Source organism: Sporobolomyces koalae (assembly GCF_050403365.1).
Source record: "Sporobolomyces koalae JCM15063 DNA, S_koalae_JCM15063T_v1_ctg38, whole genome shotgun sequence".
Lineage (NCBI taxonomy): Eukaryota > Fungi > Basidiomycota > Microbotryomycetes > Sporidiobolales > Sporidiobolaceae > Sporobolomyces > Sporobolomyces koalae.
The window spans coordinates 73,561-94,640 of NW_027481733.1; the positions used below are offsets into that span (position 1 = coordinate 73,561).

At 53.5% G+C, this 21,080-nt stretch overlaps 9 protein-coding genes across 9 annotated transcripts; 3 read left to right on the forward strand and 6 right to left on the reverse strand.

Annotated features, from left to right (window-relative positions):
- Positions 1-59: 59 nt before the first annotated feature.
- SEN34 (tRNA splicing endonuclease subunit SEN34) lies at positions 60-1,222 on the reverse strand (the record flags this gene model as incomplete). Its single annotated transcript, XM_076680460.1, has 4 exons — positions 60-253; positions 328-873; positions 946-1,083; positions 1,153-1,222. The coding sequence occupies 4 exons, from the start codon at positions 1,220-1,222 to the stop codon at positions 60-62; spliced, it is 948 nt and encodes a 315-aa protein (XP_076532419.1).
- A 107-nt stretch (positions 1,223-1,329) lies between these two features.
- JCM15063_000638 (uncharacterized protein) lies at positions 1,330-4,179 on the forward strand (the record flags this gene model as incomplete). The annotated part of the gene is made up of 4 exons (XM_076680461.1): positions 1,330-2,665; positions 2,754-3,166; positions 3,236-3,571; positions 3,673-4,179. 4 exons carry the CDS (start codon positions 1,330-1,332, stop codon positions 4,177-4,179), a joined length of 2,592 nt encoding a protein of 863 aa, XP_076532420.1.
- A 62-nt stretch (positions 4,180-4,241) lies between these two features.
- JCM15063_000639 (uncharacterized protein) lies at positions 4,242-6,403 on the reverse strand (the record flags this gene model as incomplete). The annotated part of the gene is made up of 7 exons (XM_076680462.1): positions 4,242-4,385; positions 4,457-4,582; positions 4,661-4,714; positions 4,792-5,348; positions 5,413-5,497; positions 5,574-6,118; positions 6,193-6,403. 7 exons carry the CDS (start codon positions 6,401-6,403, stop codon positions 4,242-4,244), a joined length of 1,722 nt encoding a protein of 573 aa, XP_076532421.1.
- Positions 6,404-6,657: 254 nt separating this feature from the next.
- On the reverse strand, positions 6,658-8,979 carry ATP2 (F1F0 ATP synthase subunit beta; the record flags this gene model as incomplete). Its single annotated transcript, XM_076680463.1, has 8 exons — positions 6,658-6,718; positions 6,794-6,904; positions 6,969-7,443; positions 7,515-7,721; positions 7,797-8,186; positions 8,267-8,396; positions 8,546-8,616; positions 8,814-8,979. The coding sequence occupies 8 exons, from the start codon at positions 8,977-8,979 to the stop codon at positions 6,658-6,660; spliced, it is 1,611 nt and encodes a 536-aa protein (XP_076532422.1).
- Positions 8,980-9,863: 884 nt separating this feature from the next.
- Positions 9,864-11,383, reverse strand: JCM15063_000641 (uncharacterized protein; the record flags this gene model as incomplete). The annotated part of the gene is made up of 4 exons (XM_076680464.1): positions 9,864-9,919; positions 9,993-10,191; positions 10,265-11,024; positions 11,097-11,383. The coding sequence occupies 4 exons, from the start codon at positions 11,381-11,383 to the stop codon at positions 9,864-9,866; spliced, it is 1,302 nt and encodes a 433-aa protein (XP_076532423.1).
- Positions 11,384-11,766: 383 nt separating this feature from the next.
- Positions 11,767-13,021, reverse strand: ATP12 (ATP synthase complex assembly protein ATP12; the record flags this gene model as incomplete). Its single annotated transcript, XM_076680465.1, has 7 exons — positions 11,767-11,849; positions 11,932-12,075; positions 12,151-12,344; positions 12,410-12,510; positions 12,575-12,726; positions 12,787-12,846; positions 12,907-13,021. The coding sequence occupies 7 exons, from the start codon at positions 13,019-13,021 to the stop codon at positions 11,767-11,769; spliced, it is 849 nt and encodes a 282-aa protein (XP_076532424.1).
- A 201-nt stretch (positions 13,022-13,222) lies between these two features.
- On the forward strand, positions 13,223-13,720 carry JCM15063_000643 (uncharacterized protein; the record flags this gene model as incomplete). The annotated part of the gene is made up of 1 exon (XM_076680466.1): positions 13,223-13,720. The coding sequence occupies one exon, from the start codon at positions 13,223-13,225 to the stop codon at positions 13,718-13,720; it is 498 nt and encodes a 165-aa protein (XP_076532425.1).
- A 248-nt stretch (positions 13,721-13,968) lies between these two features.
- On the reverse strand, positions 13,969-19,348 carry JCM15063_000644 (uncharacterized protein; the record flags this gene model as incomplete). Its single annotated transcript, XM_076680467.1, has 23 exons — positions 13,969-14,463; positions 14,541-14,731; positions 14,798-14,880; positions 14,970-15,255; positions 15,327-15,420; positions 15,482-15,637; positions 15,690-15,835; positions 15,905-16,012; positions 16,078-16,177; positions 16,250-16,663; positions 16,743-16,845; positions 16,901-17,036; positions 17,106-17,128; positions 17,203-17,373; positions 17,468-17,697; positions 17,767-17,836; positions 17,893-17,960; positions 18,055-18,150; positions 18,216-18,458; positions 18,523-18,594; positions 18,650-18,688; positions 18,762-18,838; positions 18,910-19,348. The coding sequence occupies 23 exons, from the start codon at positions 19,346-19,348 to the stop codon at positions 13,969-13,971; spliced, it is 3,840 nt and encodes a 1,279-aa protein (XP_076532426.1).
- Positions 19,349-19,471: 123 nt separating this feature from the next.
- OTU1 (ubiquitin-specific protease OTU1) lies at positions 19,472-20,859 on the forward strand (the record flags this gene model as incomplete). The annotated part of the gene is made up of 6 exons (XM_076680468.1): positions 19,472-19,479; positions 19,559-19,665; positions 19,744-19,994; positions 20,074-20,219; positions 20,296-20,486; positions 20,564-20,859. 6 exons carry the CDS (start codon positions 19,472-19,474, stop codon positions 20,857-20,859), a joined length of 999 nt encoding a protein of 332 aa, XP_076532427.1.
- Between the last annotated feature and the right edge of the window lie 221 nt (positions 20,860-21,080).

Genomic DNA, 21,080 nt, shown 5'->3' on the forward strand with positions numbered 1-21,080 from the left:
GCAATCAAGAAACGTAGTGATATATGCTATGTCTCGATCGACACAGGAACAGGGCTTCTTTAACCGAATGCGGCCCATTCGAGACTGAGGTAATCGGTTCGAAGTTCTCGCTCGTTCCAACTCGCCAACAAATGAGCTTTCTTGACTGCGGTCGCGAGCCTGCCATACGCGACGAGGTCGAGAGGCATGATGGTTGTAGTAGGAGTCGCGAGGATGGTCAAGGTGAAATGCGAATGGTACCTCAACGGATCACCTGATATCACGAATCAAAACTCGTCAACAAACCTCTCAGTTTTGATTCGACAAAGATGTTTTTTTTCTGCGTACCTGGATAGACGAGGAAATCACCACCGAATCGTAGTCCTCCTCCCATGTAGTACCCTTTGTTCCACAAGTCTTCAAACACTCGACATTTCGATCGTTGCAAGGGCGTCGTCGGATAGTTCCATACTCGAGCTTCCTGAGCGGCTTCGAGGGTCGAGTAGGTCGCAAGAGAGGCATCAGGATCGTACCAAGGGTACGAGGACGAATTTGGATCAATCAGGATCGCGTAGGGGATCGAACCGAGACATGGAGTTTGAGGAGTCTCGATCGGTAAATCTGTAGCTGCATCCGAGGTTCGAGGTAGGTCGGGTACGACTACATCGAATCCGAGTTGTTGTTGCTGTTGCTGTTTCTCAAATTTGAGTTTGTGTTTCAACTCGATCTTGTCGCGATGTTTCTGTTGCATCTCTATCCGTTTCTGTTGCTCGTACTCGTAGGTCGTGCGTTGTTGGTTCTCGATCGCGGCTGCTCGGGATTCGTCATACTCGTGTGCTTGTGCCAAGGAAGGGTCGGTGTGTGCTTGCGGGTCGTCGACAATGACGGCTATCCCTGGGAACCGCACAAGTCATTATGTATCAGTCGCTCGTCGGGTTCGTTCACCGGGGGAGGATCCAAACGTACGGTTCTTGACGAGGAGGACCACTTCTTCCGGAGCGAGTACGAGCGGAAGTCCGAGAAAGACGTTCTGCTGCGTCACTTGCGGGAGGGTACCATGCAGGGATCCACAGATGTGGTGTTCGACTCGGAGTCTTTGGATGTCTGATGTACGCCGAAGACTGTCAGCGTGCGAGAGCAGGAAGAAAAAGGAGGCAAGAGCAGGGACGGAACCGTTGAGATCCCACAGGTAGGCCTTCTGATTCGCGACTCGCAGCCTGATGGGTGTTGGCTCGGTAGTCATCGAGAGCGTTGCAGGAGATGAAAGCACCTCGCGCGTGCTGCATTCATTGACATTCGCTGATCTCTCATCCTTGTCGTCGTGCTCGCCTCGGATTCGCGTCGCGAGGCATGGCGTCAACTCGTCGCAAGCGCAAACAACCGACCACGGTAGCGTCCGGTGCCCCCGAACGCGCGAACAAACGAGCAGCCGTCGCGTCTCGCGTTCGATCAACAAACCAGCACAGCCCGACCCCACCCTCGCCTGTCCCCAGCAACACTCGTTCACGTGCATCCTCGATCGACTCGAGTCAAGATGTCGCACTCGCTCTCCTCGTCGGGAACAAGTCCCCCCTGAAAGCTGTTCCCACTCGGATCATCCCTCGGACCGACTCGGACAGCACCAGCGAACATCCTCGACGATCTCCCTCTCCAATGCATTCACCGACGCTCCCGAAAACTGCAACGCTCCCCGTTCCCTCGGCTGCTTCGAGCGCAGTTCCCGAACAGGACCCCACTAGCACTCTCTTCCGATCCCCTCCTCCCGCCGACCCCGACTCGGTACCTCGAGACGAGCTCCAACCTGTTCGAAAAGCGTCCCACAAGCGCGTCTACCGCAAGAAACGTAGATCACCCGTCGCCGAATCAGATTCATCCGAGGCTCAAGCACGAGTCGAACGATCTGACCATGACGACCCGAACAAGCAAGACGTGCCAAAGCATCACTCGCAACCATCCCGCTCGGCCCCTCGAGTGAACAATCCTCTCTCGGATTCGAACGGCAAGCGCAACAACTCTGAAACCCGACGAGCGCTAGAGTCAGATCCGCATCTAGCCAATCCATTCGAATCAGTTCCTTCAGAGAGAGACAGCGAGGAAGAACGAGGAGATAGAGGGGATGAGGCACACGAGCAAGACAACCTAGCTGCGAGTAACAGCAGTCCGAATCGCCACGCGACGGGTTCTTCTCTTGTACCAGCACCTGCTCAACCTCGACGCGAATCTACCACCGTTCCTGATTCCGATTCGGACAACCTCTCAAACTCGACTGAAAGCGAGATTGAACCTACCCTGTCTTTCCGATCGTCCAAGAAACCGACACAACCCACTCCCGCTCCTCGTCCTACCTTTTCAACCCGACACCTGGATCCGGTTCACGACCGTTCATTGAATCCGGACCGACCTCACTTGCTTACCCATTGGCACCGCACCCATCAAGGTGGCGAGTTTGTTCCGGATAAGATCTGGTTGCACGCTTGTCAAGATTCAACCCTCTATCAACAACACGATCACACTCGAGAAGAACTCGTCGACTGGCTCGAACAGAATGGAGCTCAAGTGGTTGGTCCTCAATCGTCTTCGTCTTTGGCGACGGGGTTGCGAAAGATCAAAGGGTGTGATTTCGTGATTGTCCCTGATCATTGGAACGATGCGTACGAATTCATCTGGACCTACGCAGACGAACGAGGTGAGATGTGATCTCTCTCTCTCCTCATGTCCTTTTTGCGAATCTCTCCGAAACTCATGCTACCTTGAGTGGGCCCCTCTTTTTCCAGGAATCCCGAAAGTAGGAGAAAGTTGGATCCTCAAGATGATGAACCAACAACTCGATCCTCCTCGTCGATGGAACCCTTACGCCGAAATGTTTCGACCTCCTCCCTGTCAAACGAAACCCAAATCTTCTCAGGCCGATTCAAACGTGATCATCATTCGCAAAGTCGTCTCTCGAAAGAAATCAAGGTATGAACCTACTCCTAGTATGGGTCGCGAGAGTGTTTTGGACGTTTCCGAAGGTTCGGAAGAACCTGATCAAGTGGTCGTCGAGGAAAAGATCAAGTACGATCTCAAACCGGAAGAAGAAGAGTACTGGACGAAATTGGCGAAACGAGTGGAACGAGGTGACAGTCGGGGAGTCAAGATGCCCAAATCGGAAATGTTTCGCAACTTGGAACACGAGTTTTGGGAGAGCGTTAAGTTGTCTTCTCTCTTTTCATGAAATGTCGAGATTAATCCTGACAGTAATCGTTGAAAACAACAGTCTGGGAGGGATCGTTCCATGTATTCGAAACTTTACCCGACTTTTCTGAAGAAACTCAAGGAATGGGCTCAGAACCGATATCCGTTCCCAAAGACGAAGAAGCAACGTCGCGAACTTGAACATATCGACATATTCAAACATGTCGAAGATGATTCGACAGGAACGACCTCGGACGAGACTAGCGATGACGACGAAGACGAAGAAAAAGAAGAACGACACGGTGCAGTCGAGATGTCGAAAAATCGCATCATCCCGAAGACGATGGATCAGCATGCGAATTTGGATCCACTCTTGATCAAACGCAGGTCGACCAAACAGCTTGACGAGGAAGAAATGGTAAGCCTTCGTTTGTCCTTCTTTCTGTGTTTCGCTGCCAACTTGCGGGCGCCTGTCGTGTATTGACCCTTGCAACTTACCTAACATGGGTGTGTGATTAGAAACTCATTCACGCTGAAGACAACAAGGAACTCCTCCAATTCTGGAGTCGAGAGAAACATCAACGACCCATGTCTCAAATTCAATCAATCTGGTTCTACTGCAACTTTGACATGAACTCGACTCGATACGTACTCGACAAGATCCTCCAAGCGACTTCGATCAAACTCGAGCGAGACCGGTACCACCGCACACCTTCGAATCCGAAGAAGAATCCGACTACGCAAGAAATCGAACTGTATCTCAAAGACGTCGAGGCAGACATGTTCTCGTTCGCACAGGACGAGATTTTACTCGACGTTCCGTTCGAGCTTTCTCTCGACGAGAAACAGGCACATCCAGCATGGACAAAGCTCAAAACGAATCACGATTGGTCCGATAACAAGTTGATCAAGAGGTACGAAACTCTGTACTTGGCCAACACGCCCTGGAATCCGAACGAAGTAGGGAAAGTGGCAAGTCGGGCGTATCGCGCTGGATTGTGGTGGCCAACCTACAAGAATCTGTAAAACAAAAATCGGAAAAACACAAGCAAACCATCCCCCCGTTCCTCGTCCGTTTCGATTGTTGTTCAGATTTGTACCAGCGAGCTTGTAGTAGTGAACCAGGCCTTGTCCTTCTCGCCTTGTTTGTGAGATAGTTCCGTATTCACAACGTCGACACGGTGCGATACCAGTACTAGCTTTGGCGGTGACTCCTGTTCCTCGGATTCTCCCTGTAGTCGCCCGTGTCAGTCAGGAAATTGTTTCAGAATTGCGCGCTATGGCCTCGCCTGAGTCAACGTACGGTCAGAATTTCGATCGCTCGGGTTTTCTCCTTGTCGAACGCATAGTGATGAACCAGGCGTTCCTCCATCGCATGAGTGTTGTCAAGAGTCTGTTGTACTTGGCTGTACTGACCGGTTCGGATGAACTGCGCAGGCACGGGAACCGAATCATGAGTTCGGGCGACATGAGGACCGAGAGACAGGCTAAGCGATGTTTTACATACCCGAGTAAACAGCGCGTCTGCACCTGTGTAGATCAAAGACAAAGCGTTGCCGTTCTGCTCGATACAGCATTGTCAGGGGTACATGACATTGGCTTCGAGAAGCACAGAGAGAACAAAAAATGCAAACGTACTTTGGCCCAAAGCTCTCCGATCGCCTTGTCCACTTTGACTTTTGCCCTTTCATCATATTCGAGCTGGTCCAGGGTTCTGGAGATGGCCTCTCTTGCGAGACTCCATTGTCCGAGGGTTGTTCGATCACAACAGTCTCTGCAGTTGACTCGAAACACCCCCTTTTGGTGTTCCACGATCGACAGCGCACCCGTCTGAGCATCCGCAGAACAAAGCGTGACTCCAATTTGATCGAGCACAGACGAAGTTGCTTCGAGAATACGTCGAGGTACTTCGAACATCTTGGTACGAAGGATCGAATACTGTTGATACACAACCCGTCCTTTGAGGGTTGGATCCGTTTCTGCTGCGTTTGACAGGAGTTTGTACGCGTCTGACAAAGGTTGTTCTGGATGGGTTCGAACCGTGTCGTGGTTGTGCAGGAGTGAGAGCGCATGCACGTTGTCGTAGTTTGCAACCAGTTCGCGGAAATGTTTCAGGAAAGGATCAAGTGATTGCGAGACTGGTTCGAGAATCTTGACGTTGAGAGATGTTGTACGCGGCGTCTCGGTCCAGTACACTGCAAAGCATGAGTAACGGGTCAGTGAATGCAAGAGACATTCATTCTCGAGCTTGGACCTTACAGGGTACCGACCCTCGCAGCTGTACGAACGATACTGTCCTGGTGTTTGTCTCGAATATCGTCTCGGACTCGACAAATTGTGCGACCTGCAATTTCGAAAGCATAACAAGATCTCAGTCGAGCCAGTTTTGGGGGAGAAACTCGAGACCGAATTCTACCTACATTCCCTTGCGAGTCGATTCCTCGTTTCTCGAATCTCGTACCATCTCGGTATCGACTGTGCCGACTTACAACCGTGACGAACATACGCTCGCCATCTTCGAGTTCGATCCTCTGTTGATCGAAAAATCCCTCAATGATAGGGAGCGCAAAGCCACGACTGTCAAATGCCGCTTTGATCTTGGGGTCGAGCGATTCTCTCAACTCGAACCACGGTTCCAAGAGATGACTGTTCCACACGAATTGAGGTAACCCGAAATGGTGTGGACATGGAGTAGGAATCAGAGTCGGATCCTTCCTCGCTCTCGGTTGACAAGCTTGTCGTCTCTGAACTTCGTCTGCAACTTGCAGAGCAACATGTTTCGTGAGATTCACGAGGTGCGACATGTAGTAGTGTCCAGACTCGAGTAGGTGTCGAAAAGCGGCGGTCGAGTGATTGACGGTACGACATTTCTCGAGGTCGAAGAACAAGACGTGTTTGATTCGAGTGACTCCTCCTTGTAGGCCTACCACTTCGAGAGGTAATTGGACGAGAATCAGGAGGTTCCCTACGCATATTCCGTACATCGTGCATGATCAGATTGCTGGTCCACCCGAGTTCGTTGCTAGGATGATAACTTACGACCTTGCCACTTGAGGATTCCGAGGCAACCCGCCAAATCCGAAATCGTGTCCCGTTCGCCAAACGGACATTGTTCACCAGGAGGGTACACCGTGATCCCGATAGCCGATTCTCCCGTCTCGTTCGAACGTTCGACGAGGAACACGATCTGGAACCCGGTGTCATCCAGGACGACGGAATGGGGTTTGGTTGTCGTGAGGTACAGCCGCATTTGATGGGACGAAACAGGGTCGTGGTCAGAAGAGAACAGTCGAGTGGTCACACAGCGAGTTGAGTCCCAAAATCGAAAGGGGTCCGAACGCCGCGGAATTCTCGGATGAGCGCAAATTTTCTGGTCGAGTCGGACAATTGTACTCCCGTATCTCTCGTCGTGATCTCCAGAATTGTTGTGTAGGTAGGCATGAGGGAAGTGAAGACCTTGACATTCTACGAACACACATAATCGAACTACTAAATTTCCATCTTCTACTTGAGCTCAGCGGCGATTTGCTCAGCCTTCTTTTGAACGGAAGCGATGTCGCCAACCCTGCAATCAAACGAGTCGGGGTCAGTTTATGTGCCCGAAATGGTGCGAATGCGAGACTGAAAAAGAACGACGTACATGTAGAAGGCGTTTTCAGGAAGGTGGTCGAACTCTCCGGCCAAGATGCGCTTGAACGAGTTGACGGTCTCGGCCAAAGGAACGAGAGCACCCTCGATACCGGTGAAGATCCTATGAAGAGAAAGGTGGGTCAGATGCTTTTTCGAATTGCAAAGGTGGACGGGGAGGGACGTACTCAGCGACAGCGAAGGGCTGCGACATGAAACGCTGAACCTTTCGTGCACGCTCGACGGTGAGCTTGTCAGCCTCGGAAAGCTCGTCCATTCCAAGAATGGCAATGATATCTTGGAGACCCTTGTAGTCCTGGAGGAGCTTCTGGGTGGCGGTGGCAATGTCGTAGTGCTCTTGTCCGACGATACGGGGGTCGAGCATACGCGACTTGGAGTCGAGGGGGTCGACAGCGGGGTAGATACCGAGCTCGGCAATACCACGCGAGAGGGTGGTGGTGGCGTCCAAGTGGGCGAAGGTGGTGGCAGGAGCGGGATCCGTCAAGTCATCAGCAGGGACGTAGACGGCCTGGACACAGGTGATCGATCCCTTCTTGGTGGTGGTGATACGCTCTTGCATACCTCCCATGTCGGTCGAGAGGGTAGGTTGGTATCCGACAGCCGAGGGGATACGACCGAGAAGGGCAGACACCTCGGAACCGGCTGTAATCGACGCAAGAAATGCAAGGTCAGTGAAGACCGTTCCGAGAACGTGAACGGGCCGAACGACTTGCCCTGGGTGAATCGGAAAATGTTGTCAATGAAGAGAAGCACGTCTTGTCCCTCGTCGTCACGGAAGTATTCGGCGATGGTGAGACCGGTAAGGGCGACACGGGCACGGGCACCAGGGGGCTCGTTCATCTGTCCGAAGACGAGAGCCGTCTTGGACTTGTCGTTGTCGAGCTGGATGACACCAGTCTCGATCATCTCGTGGTAGAGATCTGCGAGTCGAAGCGACAGGAGCGTGAGCGATTGTTCCAGGGGGGACACACGAGAGGAGCATGTTTGCGACTAACCGTTACCCTCACGGGTTCGCTCTCCGACACCGGTGAAGACCGAGTATCCTCCGTGGGCCTTGGCGACGTTGTTGATGAGCTCTTGAATCAAGACGGTCTTTCCGACACCGGCTCCTCCGAAGAGTCCAATCTTTCCTCCACGGGCGTAAGGGGCGAGCAAGTCGACGACTTTGATACCGGTCTCGAGAACCTCGGGAGCGGTCGATTGGTCGACGAACGCAGGGGGGTCGGCGTGGATGGGGCGGGTGGTGACGGCCTTGATCGGGCCACGCTCGTCGATGGGCTCACCGATAACGTTGATGATACGGCCGAGGCATCCGGGTCCGACGGGGATCTGGATAGGGGCACCGGTGTCGACAACCTCTTGTCCACGGACGAGACCCTCAGTTCCTGCGAGACACGCGCGCGAGGCGAGGCGTCAGCTGCCACGATCGAGGGAGAACCGGTGTCGAACGGCCGAATGCGCTTACCGTCCATGGCAATGCAACGAACGGTGTTCTCTCCCAAGTGCATCGAGACCTCGAGGACGAGGCGGTGCTCGAAGCCCTGAACCTCGAGAGCGTTCAAGATGGGGGGAAGGTCATCCGAGTCGAATTGAACCTAGCGATGCGGGGACAGCGGGGGTCAGTAAACCGGCGCAATTTCGATACAGCTCCTCGACGCTTGACGAGCCAGACTGCCTATGCGAGCGAGGCAACGCAAGAGGAGGAGTGGGAGGAGCCGAGAGGGGGTGGAAAAGCGACACGCACATCGACGACGGCACCAATGACGGTCTTGACCTTTCCGACCTGGTTCTTGGCGGCAGTGGCGTAGGTGCGGGCTGCATGAACACGAACGCGACAGGGTCAGAACCGCGAACGAGGCAGGGCGATGCGGCGGAGCGGTGAGCGCCTCGGCATCGCGGGACGATTAGGCTGCTCCCAACCTCGCCAGGTCATCTCGCGCCCGAGACGCTCCGCCGCCGCGTGACCGCGTGCAGAGGCTCGCAGGAGATCCCTCGAGAACGTCGAGACTCACGGGAAGCAGCCTTGACGGGGGTGGCGCGAGGAACGGAGGGAGCAGTGAAGGCCGGGGTGGCAGCCTTGGTGGCCAAGTTGCGAGCCGCGTTGAACACGGCCGCGTTCTTGCGGGCCGAACGAAGGGCAGCCCTGTTGAGGACCTTGACTTGCGCACCACGAAGCATCTCGACGAAGTTGGAGAAGGGGGGGAGAAGAGGAGAGGGTCAGCGCCGGGCGCCCTGGGAGCTTGAATTTTTTCCACCCCCAAATTGCTCTCGTCGTCGTCCCTCTCGCGCCTGGTGAGCGGGATCGAGCCCGTAGACTGTACTTGTACTGCTACCGAGGATCGCACTTGCTCTCTGACAGCTGCCTGAAAGAATCCGCGGGAAATCTCCTCTCCGCGTCCTTCCGATCGGGACAGCTCCTCGCATGCATTCTCGCACGCGCGCGCGTATCGGCTCGTGTCGTCTGCCTCGATCCTGCCAGCAATCTTTGCTTTACCCTGACAGCAAATTCAGTCTCTAAGGACTCGAGTTTCGCGTGACTATCGAGAGTGCTCGTCCCGATCGGACTCGGATGCATGCAACTGGCGCGCGGACCCGGTCAACCTCACAAAGTCGTTCCTAACCTCGTAACGCGTGCCAAAGTTTTCTAGACGACGGCGTTGCAAAGTTCGAGCTTCAATAGACGGATAGATCGTGACCCAACGAAGGGGTCAATGGAAGAATGCCTAGAAGATTCGCGGGACTACCACTCTTATTCGTCCCAGAGCCATCCTCTCCTCCAGCTCGTCTTGCTTTCAAGCGCGAGTCGGAGCTGATGCACGAGATTCTCGGCATATATCACCCCGCCGGGGAGAAGCAGCGGATGCACCTTTTCTTGAAACAGTTGGTACCCTTCTAACGGGATGTTGAAATCTGTAGAAGCTCGAGCGCGAATACACATCAGCACGCTAGACGACGACGTATGGGGCAGGGAAGGACTCGCCAAAGACCGGGAGTCGTTCTGACCGTGCAATCTCTTCTTGCAAATGCCTCAATTGGTTGACCCGCCTGCAAAATAGACAGAGTCAGTGAACCGCGACGACATCTCCAGATTGACAAACAGGGCGCTTCATAGCGTACACTGTGTACAACACGAAGCTCGGATAAGCGCCGAATTTCTCAGAGAAGCGGACAGAATGTTGTACGGCACTCACGGTTCGTAATGTACTGCGTTCCATCGACAATGTCGTCGGTACGATGCTGCTTCCGGAACACCAACCGCGCTTTCGGGAATCTCTGTCGGACGTGGTAGATCGTGTGCAGCATCCGCTCTTGCCACCATGCGAGTTGCTCCGGAGTGAGTGGCGTCGTCAACGAGAAGCGATGCTTGTCGTCCTGACTACCAAAGAGTGCCTGCAAATCGGGAAGCTTAACTTCAGCGATCGATCGATGAGAGACCATTGTCGACAATTAGTCAAGTGCTCACCAGGTCCCACATGCCAGAGTGAAGCTGGACGACATCGATTTTATCCGCTCCACCTAGTTGTTCGACAGCTGGCATGACGAGTTGGTCGATCCTACGCTCGATCTTGCCCGGCGGATGCCAGTCGTTGTGGTCGGGCGTGTTGAACTCGTCGAGGTCATCCATGCCGTAGTGGAACCCATTGATCACTCGCATCGCTACTGTGCCCGAACTCTCTGCGAACGGGATGTCACACTTGTGCATCAAGCCGCGCTGGTCCCATCCGTCGAATTTCGGTCCATGTCCCTTCGTAAGGTCGGGAGGTTGAGGTCCAGGCGGATGCTTGCGAATGTCGTGGTAGTGCGAGATGGTCACATTGCGCTTGAACAACTGGCAGAAGTGGGTCAACCCGTTGCGGTCGACCGAGTCACCGAGCACGAGGACGGTCGGAGGATGATCGTGACGCTTTTTGCGCAAGAACGCGATCGGATCTGCTTTTTTCGTGGTAGGAGGGAACGCAAGGTTGAAGAGAGGTGATGGTAGTGGATCGGATCCCATGACCGCATACTCTGGCGGGAAGAAACTTTTCGGGAACGAGAGGTACCGGCGAGCATCCCCGTGCGTGAGGCGCCACAGCGCAGGGAGGTATGGCGGTAGCGGCGCACAACGTTTGTGATCGAAGGGCATCCACACAGTGTGTAATGGAGAGGTGAGATTCAGGACGAGTCGCCCTGGCGCACGGAACGCATTGCACGGCACGGTTGGCTTCTTTGTCAAATGGAGTCTACAGCGGGGCGCAATTGATCAGCTCGTTATCGGATCCGCGTGCAATACACAGGTGAGGTCTCGTACGCACATTCTCGCAATCACGAACCAAAGCGCCACGAGCGCTGCGAGCATGCCAACCCGACGCATCTTTGTTACCCCTCTTCGGCTCAACTTGATCGACCAGCCTCCCTCTCCGACCAGAATCTCGTCCCTGTATTTGGATCCACTCCGAATCGTCCGCTCTGGTGTTCCATTTTTGTCGCCGGTGCCAGTTTTGTCGGGCCGGGGCGAGTCGCCTACTTCCGGTCTGCCCAAGAGAGACCTCGCACTGGCGGTGAACGCGGTCGTCTGGAAGCTCGGACTCGCGTTCGACATGGGCGACATTCCGACATGGTTGTTGAGGGATGGCACTGACACTCGTCGCCGAGTGCCAGCTGATGTTGAGGGACTTGAGTGATGAATGTTTGGCGTTCGGGAGCTCAGCTGCTACGGCGCTGGCTAGACCGGACAAGTTTGTAGAGGATGATGCCGCTCGGAAGGCTTTACGCAATGAGTTTGTGAGCGCTTGAACGGACTACAGGGACTTCATTAGATTTAAGGTTTCCTTGACCTTCGCAGTCTGCCGCAATTTTTCCTCAAGTCGACACTGCTTGTAAATGCACAAACCTCAGGCTCTCAAGGCGCTGCGTCAAGTGCGCAGAGCTGCAGACAATGCATCGGACTGGGTAATTCTATTACAATGAGGTTACGGTGCCTATTCAAGCCAAATGAGGCTGAGTGGCACATAGCAGAGCAGCGGATCCTAGCCTGACTCGCACATCTTGGTGATCGACATCGTGTGCTGCAAAAGAGGGGCAGAAGAGTAGGAGATCGAGGGTCGTGAGCATTGTCCGCCATTCCGAAACCTGACCAGAACAACTCACTGTCCTCGACTTCTCCCCACCTGTCGATTTGCGACTGGACCTCTACGTGTGCCGCTTGCGCTGCTTGGTCAACCGTGAAGTACCCCTCGACGAGACCGAGAGCGATCAGGTACGATTTCGAGGCCAATACTGACCGCTCGAATGCTGTTGCGCCATCACAATCATCTCCAGTGAGTGCTCTGACAAGTGACCCGCAGTCAGAAGTGAGGCGGTCCTTACCCGCAAGCTTGAACGCATCGTAACCCGCGACGATGCTTCCGAGCTTGAGAATGGTCGCATCAGGCTGCTTCGTGTTGAGAATGCCCTCGTACACTCGCACATCGACTTCGAAAGTCTTGCGAACCCAGTTCAGTAACGGTTCCCAGTGTTCTTGCTGCAGTTTGACCAATCGATCGGGGAAATCTTCGTGGAAGCTGCCCTCATCAAGATGTCATTTCCTGCGCGCGTGACGGGCGATATGTTGACAAGTAGGGCTTACCAGACAGTATCGGTGTCGAGGTACTTGAGGAGGCTTTCGACAACATCTTGTCGAGTTTGCTTCTCCTGTAGACCATCCAAGGCGCGACTGACGATCGAAGTCTGATTCGGAGCAGACAGGGTCAAGGACAGTCTCAGACACGAGAACGCACGAGAGACGACTAACCATGGGGAGCGTATGCGGTTTGAGAACCGCGACCTGGTTCTCCCACTCTTCGGCAATCAAGAGCGCGACCTGCAACCTCTCTTTCGGCATGAGCAGAGGGATTCCACCGGGAGTCTTGAGAGTTCGTTTGTCGAGCAGAACGGCGTATTGGTCTGAGACGAGAACGAGTCAGAACCCGGACGACCAAGCGAAAGAGCCGGATACTTGCGCACCTTCGGGTCGTTTCTCGAGCGCCACCGTCTTCCAGAAGCGACGCATCATCTTCTCAGCCCCTGTAGACCGTGACCGGATCAGCAACGGATCGCTCGAGGGACGAGAAGGCGAGAACGCACTTTTGGATTGAGACTCGGTTTGCTGCGGCACGGCCGACGATGCAGTCGTCCTCGTGGACGACATGCATCGGGAGCACGACCTGAGAGTAAGCTTTGGGATCGCAGATCGGAGCATTGTATCCCGTGACGAGTGAAGCGTGAAGCAGACGAGATGAGCGATCTGCGGAATTGTCCAGTTTCCACCTTGTGTTCTACCTCATCATCCTCTGACGCTCGAGCACTTCTCAGTAAGCTCAAGAATAGTCATGAGTCCACTACAGCAAGATATGCGTAACTGAATTGGGCTTGCTTGAATTGCTTGTCAGGTTCCCCGACCATGTCCATCTCGACTCGCGAAGCGAAACAATCGTACCACCCGAAAGGCTATGGCGTCTCTGAAGGACTCAAGCGAGCTCGAGCACCTTTCCGAACTCGAAACGCGATCGTCGGACTCGCCCTGTCTGGATTCATGTTCTCCGTGTACCTGTACTCGATCCGGGCCGTTGCCCAAGACGACTTTGCCGATCTCGAAGCTCCTACCGAGGAACAGAGGAGGAACCTCGTCAGTATCGAGGAGGAAAAGCGAAACCGGGAAGCTCTCAAAGGGGAACAGCTACAGATCGGGGTTCCGTCGTCGCCACTCGCACCCGCACCTCCTGCCCTCCCAACAACGACTTCGAAAGTTCAGACGGGAGGCGTTCTCGCGAGGTTGAGAGGAGCTTTCGGTGGCAAAGGAACCGAGAGCAAGCTCGTGTGGGGTGCGCCGTCGGTCGACCGAGTCGGTCGGATAGGAGAGGATCTCTCGAAGGAGCAGATCCAGAGGAGGATTGTTTGATCATTCCTTTCGCCGACATCCTTGTTCACTACCCACTGTTCTGCACTCGCAAACCCTTTTCACTCCTCGATGCTGAGAGCTGCAACCTATGTATGATCAAGAGTGCTTTCCGATGCGGCTAGTCAAGCTTACTCGCTCAGACAATCCAGGCAAGAAGTCAGCGAAGGACAAGACCATTGCGACAGACATTGCTAGCGTAGGTGAACAAGGAACAAGGGATACACGAAGAGAGAGACTATCAAAAACCATTACTCAATCAAAGTATTGCCACACATTTCACACGCCACCAGTGCTGGATCATTGAGAAAGGTACACTCGGGACATGGAAGCTGAAACGCTTCCGGTTCTTGTCCGGAGAGGTCCATCGCAGTCGTGGTAGGTCCAGCGTGAGAATTCGATCTTGAACGCTTCGCACCATTCGAGTTCGTGTCATGCTCGGTCGAAGATTCTCCATTCTCTTCGACATTCTTGTCGATCGACGAGTCCCAGCCGGTCAACCCTGTTCCTCGGAACCCTTCTTCCCTCGCCCTCTTTCTGCTCCGTCTGCGGTCTCCGGTCCCGTCTTTGGGAATGACATCCTCGAAACTTGCAATGTCCAGATCGACGTCCTGCTTGACTTCGAACACTTCGATCGTGTCGTCACCTTTGAGGCCCAACTCTTGTACGGTCTGGTTCCCATCGAGTTCCGAGAGGTTGTAAAAGATCCTCTGAGCAATGACTGCAATGCCAGTCACCTCTTCAATCTATACTTTCATGATCAACCTGGTCAGTCAAGTCGGGATCGTAAAGGGGAACTAAAGATCGCTAGGGAAAAGCGTGCCCTGAGTTTGAGATCCCTGATCTTGTCTTCCTTTTCCATCGAAATCTGTTTGAGACTTTTCCTGATCGAGATACCAGCTTTGTTCGCGTTGCGGACAGACGAACGAACACCGCGCGTTCCTGGATCGCTCCTCATGAAATTCACAGCTTGTTGGCCCAAACTGTGAGACGAGAGTTCAGAAGTTGGCGAATCTAAGCAACGAGCGCGGCTGTTGTCCAGCGAAGTCAGGTTAAGCGCGCTGATAGAAGAACACTTACCTGGTCGCCGCTGACCCGCAGCATCGAGATCATCTCGCTCGAGCGTTCTGACCCACAGTTCCGTCTTGTCAAAATTCTTCCTCCTGCAAATTGCCCGAAGACCTCAGTTGTCGATCTAGCCAAAGACACACATAGACAGGGAGCTCGGGGAAAGCTGCGGGGTGTGACTCACCTATCCTCGAGGCAGTCGAGGCAAATGTCCGGACTGCTCCGTGGCGCCGTCTCGCCTGGATCGATCCAGATTCTCACTTCAGGTCCGGCGTCGTACGCTTTCACGAGATATCGCCATTCGGGTTGTGTAGCGATCGTGATGTTCTTCGCCGATTGAACCTCGTTCGGCAGATCGACGCACAAGAGATCATGCATGCAGAGGAAAGGAGCATTCGAAAGTGGCGGAGGTCGTGGAGGCGGAGGGTTCTTCTTCGCATGCGACCAGGCAGTCCATTGTCTCGTCCAAGCTAGCAGGTGGAACTCCGTGAGCTATATGAGTCTGGCAATTCTGAAGATCCCGAGTCCGGCTGGAACGCACCTTTGGGTACAACGTAGTGAGCCATGTCATCAGCAGAGACTGGCAGGCGGGTACTTCCCAGTCTCGTTTGACCATCAAAGGATTTAATGATTTTCTGTCACGCCCACGAAACAGTCAAAATCACAAAGCACTTCTTGCCATCTGGGAATACTGACCTTTTCCTTCTGCTGCAACACCTTCGTCTCTTTCATGTGCGTTTCGTCGACGACAAGGTGATCGATACAGAGATCGCAAGGTTTCGGGTTCATCGCACGCGGATCGAAATCGGGGAAGATTGTTTGGAGCCGGTTCGCAGCCTTGAGCAGATTGATCTGTCGTCAATCCCAGAGCTCCCGGTCATAGCCACCCGGTTTCCGAGCTTACCTCGATCGAGATGATCTCCCGCTTCTTGTTTTCGGCCGCGAGGCCACCATGCTGACAGACGACATCGTCGATATATGGGTGAGCAGCAGGAGAAGGGTCGGTACCGTTCCAAGTAAAATGCATCTTTGGCTTGTCCTTCTTCCAGTCTGCATCAAATAGCGAGACATCAGTTTCAAAACCTTTCTGGGACGATCGAACAAGAAATTGGCTCGAACCGGTGAACCAGGGCTTCGAGATGAAACAATAATCCTCATCTCCGGAGTGATCGAGGTTCTCGATGACTTGTCGCACTTGTGCTACGTGTGAGCTCGCATAGTAATGCTCTGTGACGGATAGGATTCGGGATCAGGGTTTGAAAGTACGGCTGCAAAGAGAGGTCAGGACGAACCTGCTGCCGTGCCTGCGACGCAGTCTCGACAGAGACTGTTCACGACGGACAGTTCCGGTTCTATTTTGACCCCACAGTCTTGCAGGGTCATGAAAGCAGCCTGTCTCGAAGTAAGATCCCAAAGTCAGTATGTTCTTTTCATGTCGAAAGATGAAGCGAGGCTCATCCGGACCTGCGAAACCAGCTTGATGTGCTCAGCTTTGGCGGGATCGGCTAGTCCATGTTGACATACGATGAAGCTGTTGTCGATCGACTGGACGAGCTCAGGTTCAGGCATATCTCGTCCAAGGTGTTGTGCCTGAGCCGATGTGGGATGCGATGCAGAGGACGACGCAGGTTGTTTCCGAGCACCCGGAGCCGACAGTGCGACGTTCGAGATTGTTGATATACCCTCGCTGCCGGTGAGAGTACTGTCCGACCGGGGTTCGTTGATACTGTCACTAGACTCCTGCATTGGCGTCTGTGCGACGACAGTGTCGACGCTCTCGACCTTGCCTTTGCCGTTCGCCTTTGAAGTTGTAGGTGTCTTGAGACCTGACTCGACCCACCGCTTGAGTGCAGTCTTGTCCACAAGGAAAGCGTTTTCCTGTTGTACCTTCTCCTCTTGTGAGTATTTCGGGCTCTTTCCACTTGCACAAGAAGGGAAAAGCGAGGAGGGAACTAACGTCTTCGGCCGGTACATCCCAATTGTTGTAGACCGATCGTATTTTCTCTCTGAGCTTTTCAAATGCCATCTTGGCGTGTCCAGTCCTTTCGTTCCAACGTTTTCTGGTCAGTAAGTAGCTCATCAGACGGACACGGGGAGAGAGAAGCGGCAACGAACGAGGCGTTCCATTCGTCGACCTTTTGCTGGTAAGCGAAGTCAAGGTTTTCAACCTCCTTCGCGGCCGAGGAAGGCGGGACAGGTGTCTCGAGCTTCGAGGTCGAAGGGTCTTGGCGTCGAGTATAGACCAGCATATCTGGCGTCAACAAGGAAGAAAACAGTAAGCTTCGACAAACCATGTGCTTTAGATGCTACCACAACGTACACGCATCTTTTGATTTCGGGAGGCTGTCAAAGGGAGAGGTAACTATCAGAATCAGTCCTGCTCTGAAGGAAGGAAACGCGATTGCAAAGCGACAAACATTTGACCCTGAGCGTCTCGTGTGAAACCTTTCTTTGCGCTCGCCACCTTGATCTTCTTTTTTTGCTTTTCATCGATCACGACGTCGTCGTCTTCGTCGTATATCAACGGTGCGTTCAAGTCTTCGACTTCGGTAACGGTTTCGTCATCAAAGAGAAACCACTTGGACTGACTGCACTCGTTGAGGATCACGACGAGGGTCAGCGATCTCATTTTTCCCTCTTGGCCAACTTGGTGAGAGGAAGAAAAAAGAAAAGCAGACTTACTCTTCGTCGTAGACTTGCGCAACGTAGTGTCCGTGATGAGCGCTAACGCCTTTATGCATGAGGACCCCCTTGAGGTCATACCAGACTTCGTCTTTGCGTCCCGTGTCTGGATTGGGAGGCAAGTAAAGTCCCATATCTACAGAAAGAGGGTACGAGATGGCATGTTGAGATTTCGCGCGCAAGAAATCTTTCAAGTTGAAAGTGAAGCGCAGGAGAGAGAAATGGAGGACCTGAATGAATGGACCGGGAAACGTCAGTAATACAGAAAGTGAAGCGTGTTGTAAAGACATGGAACAGACTGGAGGTAGAGATCGAAGTTCAGAATATCTCGTAGCGTCCCTCTTGGTGTTGCAATTCTCGCAAAAGTACCTGTTCGCCTCGATCAGCTTGTATACGCGGTCAGAAGCGGCAAGAAAGACACTCACTGGTTGTCGCCACTCAATTTCTCGTCTTTTAGGCTTTGTGTGATGCGGTTCTCGAGTTTGCAGTCTTTCTGAAAGCGAGATGTCCGAGAATGATCAAGGGTGAGTATTAATTTACCGAGCAAGAAGCTGATGGACTAGACTACTGCAAACAGTAGGACGTACGGTCAAGCTGATCTCGAGTTCGAGGAACGATGCTGGACGTGCCGAGGTATGGTCGCATTCGTCGCAGCGAGTTCCATACACCATGCTGCCTTCGAACTGCATTCACTACCAGTCGTCAGCGATCTAACAGAGTTCGCACGCGGGATGACCTCATGACTGACCTGTTCTTGAACCAGGTTGCCCACGTCGAGCTTGCTGTTGTCTCCATTGCTTTGCTGCTTGGATCCTTGCTTTTGAAACTCGTGATCGAGCAAACTCAGAAACAGCTTTGAAAACTCTTGTGCATCTTGTTGCTCCGTTTGATCGAGCTCGAGCGAATTGACCAGGGGAGTAGGGTCGTACACGGCTTGTTTCGAAGTTTGGAAAAACGCAAACAGGACTTGGAGCTGAAACAGTGGCGAGGACTGATTGCGCAGCATTGATTAGCTTCGGACCAGAGCAGAAGGGGGAGCGACAACGAGAACTGACGTCGAGTTTGCCGTTCGAAGGGGGCTCGCACGCATAGACCCCGGCTCGAAAGCGGGAGTCACGATACCAGACCTATCGAGAATAAAGGTTCAGGATCAGAAGGTGGGCAGCAAGCGAGATGGCGCACTTGGAGGAATGAAGCGACGTAGCAAGTTGCGCCAAGGTTCTGCAGTGCCCGTTTGTCATTAGCTCGGGTCGGGAGCTTGGAGACAGCAGTAGTATCTTGCCTTGAGCCCAACTGGCGTCGCCTCGGCCCGTCCGACAGCAGGCTCACGGGGAAGTCCGAGCGACTTGCGATACTCTTTCCAAGCTTTCGCTGTTACATGAGAAGCGGTATCAATCGTGTGCTCATTCCATTAGTGATTTGTGGACGTGAACAGGGCTTACCCGAGTTTTCCCACTTGTCCTGACCTAGCCAGTTGAGACACTTTGGGCTGTTTGCACAGTTGTCGCTCGAGCAGAGTCTCGGTGTGAACGCGGCAGGCTTCGCTTTCTTCTTGCCCGTCGATCGAGAATTCGACGTAGAGTCGTCCTGAATCATGAGTTCGTCGTCTGACGAGTCCCCGAGCTCGACCACCTCTGTCGCTTTGGCCTTGCCCTTCGGGTCGCCTGCAGTTGGATTCCATCGTGGTGAGCATGCGCGCAACAGGTCGATCTCTTCAGGTGCTGCCGAGTCTCGCGGGGGTGCAAACCCATACGCCCGAGCGAGCTGGTCCGGAGAGAGTTTGTCGGGTGAAGTGGAGGAACTCGAGCGCTGATCCGGCAGCGAGTCGACGTAGTGACTGTGGATCGTGAGGCTCGCTTTCTGACGCTTCTTGGGTGGCATTGCGTCGTCTTTGATTGCGTTCGAGCGAGACGAAGAGCAACGGTGGGGCAGTGTTCAGTGATCTCATCGCTCGCGCGTCGCTCATCTTCCTGTACTTCTCGACTCGCTCAGAAGACGCTCCTGATGATTATGTTGAGGATCAGGCGCGTCAGTACAGCTACACACTGTCTTCCACCGAGGAGCTAACCTGTACCGTTACCGCACAATCAGGTTTCCGGCAGGCACTGCCGCATGTTCGCTGCCAGACAACGCAGACTTGTCGGCTCTACATAACGAGATCTATACACTCACTGCGATCACACCTGAACGACAAGAGCGTGAGTATGTCCCCCGCTCACTAGCATGAACCGGGAAACCCCCACTTGGTTGACTCTCTGTCCCCGTTCTCGCTCCAGTGCGAACCGGGTTCCCACCCAAGCTGCTCGGTACAAGTACTGTACAGACGACTTTGCTGTCAGCTCTTGGGATTGCAAATGGTGATGCGATAGTCGTTGCGGAATCCGCGACCACCGCTTCCGAGATTCATCAACCCGCCACACCAGCTTCCGCCCCTCCATCGACTGTGTCAGCCTCCCGAGCGATCGAGTCTTCTTCCTCGAATGCGCCCCAGTATGTCCAAGTCGATGGAGGGTTCCTAATCCTGCGAGTGAGACGACCTCTCTCTCCGCTATCGAGTGCTCACCTTGAGATTCAAGCTTACCGTTGTGGGGAGTGGTCCTTCCCAGATCGTTCCCGACGACAACTCTTGTCTCTTCACCGCCATCTCGCAAGTTTTGAATCCTACTTCAAAACCTGATCCGGCTGCGCTACGGCGGATAGTTGCAGAAACGATCCAAAGTGATTCCTCGACCTATTCTCAAGTATTGCTAGGGCACGTCTCCTTTTCCTAATTCACAGCGTCAGAGGTACAAGTCCCTGAACCGTTGTCTCGTTGCTCGGGAACACAGCCGTCCTCCAAGTGATTACATCGCTACCATCTTGTCTCCTAAAAGTTGGGGTGGAGCGATCGAACTCTCAATTTTTGCGAAACACTTTGAATCCGAGATCTGGTCGATCGATGTCCAGACGGGACGCATTGACAAATTCGGAGAAGGTAGCTCGTACAAACAATTCGCGATGGTGATTTATTCCGGCATACGCAAGTTATCCCTACCTCTCTCTCTCTCTCTTGCGAAAAAATCAGAACTGACGGAGTTCATGAGAGAGGGGTTATAGATTATGACGCAGTGACATATTCTTATACTCCTCCTTCAGCTACAATTAGTTTCCCTCCGAACCTCGAATTTGACACGACCCTCTTCCCTCTCCCGGCTTCCTCAGACCTCATCTCGGGTGCACAAACGCTCGTCGACCATCTTCGAGCAAATCACAGTTACACCGACACGGCTACATTCACACTCCAATGCCAAGTGTGTCGAACTGCGATCGTGGGGGAAACAGATGCGAGGAAGCATGCTGAACAAACGGGACATCAATCGTTCCAAGAGTACAATGGAGCGCCTCGAGATTGAGAGCAGTGACCATCGTCCCTGTCAAATCTCATTGGATCGCTGGTACATGTTCTCCCAAAACACTTGCTGGGAACGAGCACGCAACGAGAGAGAGCGATCTTGGTACTAAACTATGTTTGATTTCTTGTTTCGTCATGAAGGACAGAGAGAGAGAGGTGAATGTGAGAGGCGGGGAGAGGCGAGCTTCTTCTGTGGAAGCTCGACCTAAGGAGTACGTCTAC